The sequence below is a fragment of the Gavialis gangeticus genome, unplaced genomic scaffold (assembly GCF_001723915.1).
Source record: "Gavialis gangeticus isolate Ggan-Ray unplaced genomic scaffold, GavGan_comp1, whole genome shotgun sequence".
In the NCBI taxonomy this organism is placed as follows: Eukaryota; Metazoa; Chordata; order Crocodylia; family Gavialidae; genus Gavialis; species Gavialis gangeticus.
In genome coordinates, this window is record NW_017729024.1 from 159830274 (window position 1) to 159836478 (window position 6205).

At 34.4% G+C, this 6205-nt stretch overlaps 1 protein-coding gene across 5 annotated transcripts in view; it reads right to left on the minus strand.

Moving 5' to 3' along the window:
* SPEF2 (sperm flagellar 2) overlaps positions 1-6205 on the minus strand; it is a 178647-nt gene that overhangs the window by 121203 nt on the left and 51239 nt on the right. For all 5 annotated transcript variants that reach the window (XM_019517971.1, XM_019517972.1, XM_019517970.1 and 2 more), the window contains exons 13-17: positions 5408-5511; positions 3755-4011; positions 1958-2057; positions 1130-1287; positions 127-276 (exon numbers count right to left, since the gene is read on the minus strand). In XM_019517971.1, the coding sequence (XP_019373516.1) occupies positions 127-276; positions 1130-1287; positions 1958-2057; positions 3755-4011; positions 5408-5511 (769 nt within the window). The remainder of the gene's footprint in view (positions 1-126; positions 277-1129; positions 1288-1957; positions 2058-3754; positions 4012-5407; positions 5512-6205) is intronic.

A 6205-nucleotide genomic window follows, 5' to 3' on the forward strand; every position in this document is an offset into this window, starting at 1 on the left:
CAGCCAGCCCTGCCCCTGCCACTGCCCAGGGCATAGACCTGTACTTATGCATCTGTTCCCCAACCTCTGTTATAAAGAGCTGAGAAAAAAAGCTCAAAATCAGTTAGTTCACTATTGCTGACAAACCTTTGGGTACTTTGGATTTTGTGGGTGCAGGCTCCTTATCTTGAGAAATAAGTTCCATTTCCTTGTTTTTATCTGTTAATGTCTCAGTTGGTTGCAAAGGTGTGAGAGTTCCTTCCTTTTTCTCAGCTTCTCTTTTTTCCAGTTGTTCTCCTTTAAAATAATTTCAACAAAAAATTAATTAGATAAAAGCAGCATTAGGATAATGTTATTAATTTTGAGCTGTAATTCACAGCAAGGATTTTTAGGATTATTCACTGTTACACCATATATTTGTGCAAACAACAAGTACTTTTGGTTTTATTTAATGTATTTAACTGAATTCTCTTTAATAGGAAATGATCCTGAAAATGCTTGAATCTATTTAGGTTCATAGAAACTACATAATTGTGAGGACTTGTCAAAATAATTTTCTTTTAAATAAAACATTACTGGGCAATGTTTTTTCAGTTATGCCACTGTAGCACCAGATTGAGCTCATGTAACTTCATCCTAATTTATACCTATGTATCTAGGGAGAGACTTTGGCACAGGTTTATACAACGTTTACTTAAATGCTCACAAAAGAGCCAAATAAAATTAGCAAAAATGTCCAATTTGCGTAACAGCATTGAAATTGATATTTCTAATTATCAATTTCTAAAGCCTGGTTTTGATCCAACATTGACAACATTTTGATCTAACCTATTTCTACAAATGAATATAGGTTTTTGTTGATAAATTGACAACATTCTAACTAATGGGGAAAAAATTCTTTGCATCTGCAGTGTAATACTGTTCTTTGCCAACAGGCTAATGATTAATTAAAAATATGTTTAAGTATATAAAAGTCTGCCAGAAGAATAAGAAAGGTCACTATTCAACAAATATAAATATTTTTCACTTTCATGTACTTTTAATGTCACCAGCAATAAACTTTTTTAGCACATACCTCACTTAATTATACAAAACCCATGTATATTCATATTAAAATCTCAATATGAAAAATAGAAATTAAATACCTTACTTTTATTTTGTTTTTTGAAAATTTCTTCCAATATGATTTCCTTTACTCTTCTGTACAAAAGAGTCTCTTCTATCTCTGCATTTACTTTCACTAGAATATTTTGCTGCACTGAAAACCATTTCTCCAGTTTGGGCCAGCTCTCTCGAAAGCCTGCAATTCTGTGAAATTATATCATTATGGTATGTTTAAATTTGTAAGTCTAAAATAAACATATTAAATCAAACATTAGAAAATGTAAAATATATACAACTTTTTTTATTTATTTATTTTTGCAACCGTCTAGGGAGTCTAATAAAAGATATCACCTCCCCAAGAGTTCTCAATATTTTATTTATAAATTTTTGAAATATTATTAATGAATATTATAGGACTTCTATATATTGATATATGAATATTTTATATATGAATACTATTTTTATATACAAAACAGTACATTTTAGGAAATGTGGCCAAAACAAAATTAAGAGACAATATTCAGTTATGTTTGACACAACATTCTAATATCTTACCACATCATTGAAGGAAATGTAAATAAAGAAAATAATAAAATAGGAGCATTTTCTCTACATGCTTGAAAAAAAGAAATTCTTTTAAGACTTCAACAAGCTGCATATATAAATTACTATCTTTTGGAATTATACTATATGAAGAAATGAGGGTACTGATTCAGGTCTAGGATCAGCAAAAATCTTGAATATATCCTTAACTTTAAGCACATGAATACTGCAACGTGAAGTATAATCTGACTTCCAATGTGTTTAAAATATCACAAAATGCCCAAATACTCAGATATTAGAGTTTATTATTATTGTATTTAATAAAACTAACCTATATTGCATCTGGTGCCTGATTAAATCGATCTTCTCTCTTTCTTTGAGTTCAGTATCAGAAGCTTGATCACTATCTTCCTGCTGGTCTTGAGTTGACTCTAATTAATTTGTTACATGGAAACATATTAGAGTTCCTTTTTTAATGGATTCTCTATGAGCTAGTTCTGGGTTCCTATTAAAAACTTTATCAAAATGAAAACACTGCTTTATTTAAAATACTCATATATATTCTGAAAATAAAAAGATAGTAGGTAGTACAGGAGATTAACAGGAAATATATTCTCTTCATATTCTTGAAATTTTAGCATGAATTGTCAATTTTTTAAAATGTTTTAGTATCATGATGCTTTCAAATTAATTAGACTTCAAGTATTAAATTCCTTGGGCTTGTCTTTACTGTTATTTGTGTTTTGTCCCTATCCTGAACCTTGTCAAAATATAAACATACCTAAGTTCACATCTGGGAATACTGGTTGACGCTTGAGTAATGCTGAAACTGGAATTAGTAAATTCCAACAACTCTGTAATTGACTCTGTTCAATCACTCAGTGCCGTTAATGAAAGTACTCTGTATAGCTCACATGGTTTGCAATGTGGTCCCTCTTACCTGAGCTAAACTAGCCAAGTGGAGAGTAACTCAAATGCATTAAATTGTGCTAACCTTTCAAGTAAAAGCAAAGCCCTCCCTTGTGCCATTTTGAAAGTTTAAGGCACAATCTCCTTACAGATTGGCAAACATAAGATCTCTTCATGAAAGTATATCGTCATGTGTCCAGACAGGGTTAATGAGAGGGTAGAGTCTGAGGGGGGAGTTAGAGCTGGCCATTCCTGAGCTTCCTTAAGCTTATGTTGGATCCTAGCTCAGTACTACAAAAAGTTTTGTTACTACAAACTGTTTTGTCCATTTTGGTCAAAAACAGGTAATTAAAGAAACAGCCAAGGATGTAATGAAAGCAGGAGTAGTGCTGATGCTTAGTGAGATGAGTACTGTCCTGCCCATCCCTCCATACCATTCTCAGTGCATTATGCAACCCTTGAGAATGAAGTTTTCTACCTATGCATAATTAACTGCTCATATTTCTGCATCTCCTCTATCTTACGTTTCTTCTGCTTGGTACTTCATTAAATTATACAAGATATGGCACAACATTGGGTGTTAATACTGTGTAAGATTATCACACACACATACTTTCAGCTGCAGGCAGATGTAAACAGAAAAAACTATAATATTTTGAAAGTATCTGCAATAGTATGATGCCAACTTTATGCATGAGATCTTGTGAGATTAAAAGAAAATTGCAATGATGGTACTTTGCTTCATTGTGTGGAGCTGAATGGTCAAATCTAGTAAATATTGGTAAAGCTTGAGATAACATTTATGATTAAAGAGTTACTTAGACTTGGTTATGCACTGTAGCAAAGTGCAGGGTGTGCGAAAGGATCTTAGCAAAATATTAAAATTCAGCTGAAAGCCCTTTCCTTGTCTTAACAGATGAAAAGCAAAGCTAAGGATGAATCTGAACAAACAGTTCCTAATCATCATTATCATTTAAAGTATAAGTACGACTAAATAATATAAGTTCTTGCTATCTGTGACATACAATATGTATAAGAAATTTAGGATTCATTCTCAAAACTCCTGGCAAATACGTCACGTGATCCTTGGTAGCATAAATGTAGAGCAACCTTGATCAATATAGTTGTCTCAGCATCATAACTAGTTTTTATTTCCTATTATATTAGGATGTGGATGTCACAGAGGTTTCATAAATGCATTCAATGAAATGTAACTTACTCTTGGAGTCAGCCATGCGCTTTAGTACTGTGATATCTGAAACATCTAGTAACAAAGCAAAATCAAATGCAGGTAGAGGTAAAGGTGGATCCCTGGGAGCTGTTGGGTCTGTAACCAGTAAAGGCTTTCTAGAATGTTCATCCTTTACTTGTACGTCATCTGGATCACAGCCTGTAAGTGCTTTTTCAAGTAATTTTGCCTGATTTATTGTCATTGGAAACCCATCCATGATCCATCCTCTCTTCTGTGGTGTTTGTCTAATGAACAATAAAATACAATAAATACCTAGTGAAATTATTTTAATTTAATAAGGTAATACCACAGGATCTTTGCATACATTATTAAAATAAACACTTCAAAGAAAAAAGATGGTTAAATAGAAAAACATTAAAGAAGACTAAAATCAAACCAAACTCCAAAATATTTCAGTTTTCTACATAAGGTCAGAAAAACTGACCTTTATGCTATGAGATGAAATGTTGTAGCATCAGTTTTCTCTTCTCTGCTGACATACAGGCCCCCTCTACAAGTACACATAAAAGGTGCAATGGGATCTAACGAGCAATCCACACAATTGTGCCTCCTGCTACAGCCCATGTAGGCCAGCAGCTGGGAGATGCCACTGGTGTCATCTCCCAGTCCCGAGGGTGCGTGGAGCCCCAGGGGCTGGGAGAGTGTGGCTGTTGCCATCTCCAGGCCTTGGGAGTATGTGAAACCTGGGCACATTGCCAGGACCCAGCACCTGCAACAGGCTGAAAATGCAGCTGCTGAGGCTGAGAATCCCCTTAGTTGGAGGACTCCCAGTCCAGGCTAGGCAAGGTGCACTCCTGCAGCTGGAAGCCCCATCAGCTGACGGAGCTCCCAGCCACAGGGGAAACCCTGCTGCACATGCAAATTAAAACTCAGTTGCAACCAGCTATGAAGTTAGTATGTATTTTCAAGGTCTAACTTTATACTTGGCTGGAGCTCATTACCGTATGGAAAGTACTTTGCATGTGTGGTTTTAAGATAACTGTGAAATTACCAGTTAATTGCATGATACCTGTAATGTATGGAGGGGGCCTTACAGTTAGTAAATAACAGATTTTTATTACAGAATCTTGATGTAATAGCAGGAGGTACATTTTTGAGTGACTGCCCATTAGGAAACTAAAATGCAGTGCCATGAGTAGAATTCAAAAACATGACTGCTTTACTTCAAGAAAACTGATGATATAATAGGAAATAGGGCTATAAAACCTTAGATGCTGCATTATACATACACACTTTCTCTCAGAAAAAAAATTAAAAGAAAAGCATTACGAAATACTGTACAATTTTATTCTGGCTAAACAGGTATATTTAGCTTTATTAATTGTTGATGAGTTAGGGGTCCCCCCCAACCATTACTGTATTTGATTTTGCTACATTTAAGGGTGGCAATTAAATGGAGTCAGCTATTAATATCCATGAGTCAAAATGGCAAAGTCTGGCCCTAAGAAAAAAGCATACAACAACATTTTGCATAATAATATTGAAACATAGTAAGAGTATAAGGTTTGCCATTCAGGGTCAGATGAACAGTCCATCTAACCCAGTATCTTATCTCTGACAGCGACAAGCAGCAGATACTTTAGAGGAAGAGTATAAAAAGCAAACTACTGTAGCTCGTACTTAACAGCTTCCACCATGATGTTAACTAGCAATTCATCAGGAATATTTTTTCCTTTCTTCAAAAATTTCTCTGATGCTGCACCAAGTTGGGCATATATGGATAGCTGTGGAAAAGAGTAGTCAAAAAGACGTAGTGTTAATATGTTCAGGAATTCAAAGTACAAACTAAAATATTTGTTAAATTATTTAATGAAGTGCAAGAGCTTGGTGAAATGTGGTCTAGCTTCACTGAAGTAACCAGCTCAGGCCCTTGAACATGACTAGGGACTTATTCAAATTGCAAATTTGCGGAAATTACAAAATCAGGTGATCTTCATGAAATCCATGGAAAAGTAAAAACAAAACAAAAAAAAAACCTGACTAAAAATAAAATGCTGGCTCCCCAGCAGGGATTTATACAAGCACAGGTTCAGAATCAAGCATGAGAGTTTACAGCAATACTTAGTTTGATTGATGTCATCAGAGTACTGAAGCCTACATTTCTCAGGAGCTTCCCATTTCCTTAATATACTGGAGGCAAGGGAGTATACATAGAGTAAGCGTAGGTTAGCTTTAGCATTACCAGGATAAGAGTCAATTCTGGCAAAGTTTTGATATAGCAATCTGCAGCCTTGTAAATGTAAGAGATGGTGGATGGAAGATATATTTCTGGACAACCAATGACAAAGAACTCAATAACACAAAGATTAAAAAAAAATCCAAATAAATGTTGTGACTTTGTACAATACTATTAGTGTTCATATTTTATATAGAAAAAAGATTACTGAAATATGGCTGACAGTGTAAAAAGAGGAAAAG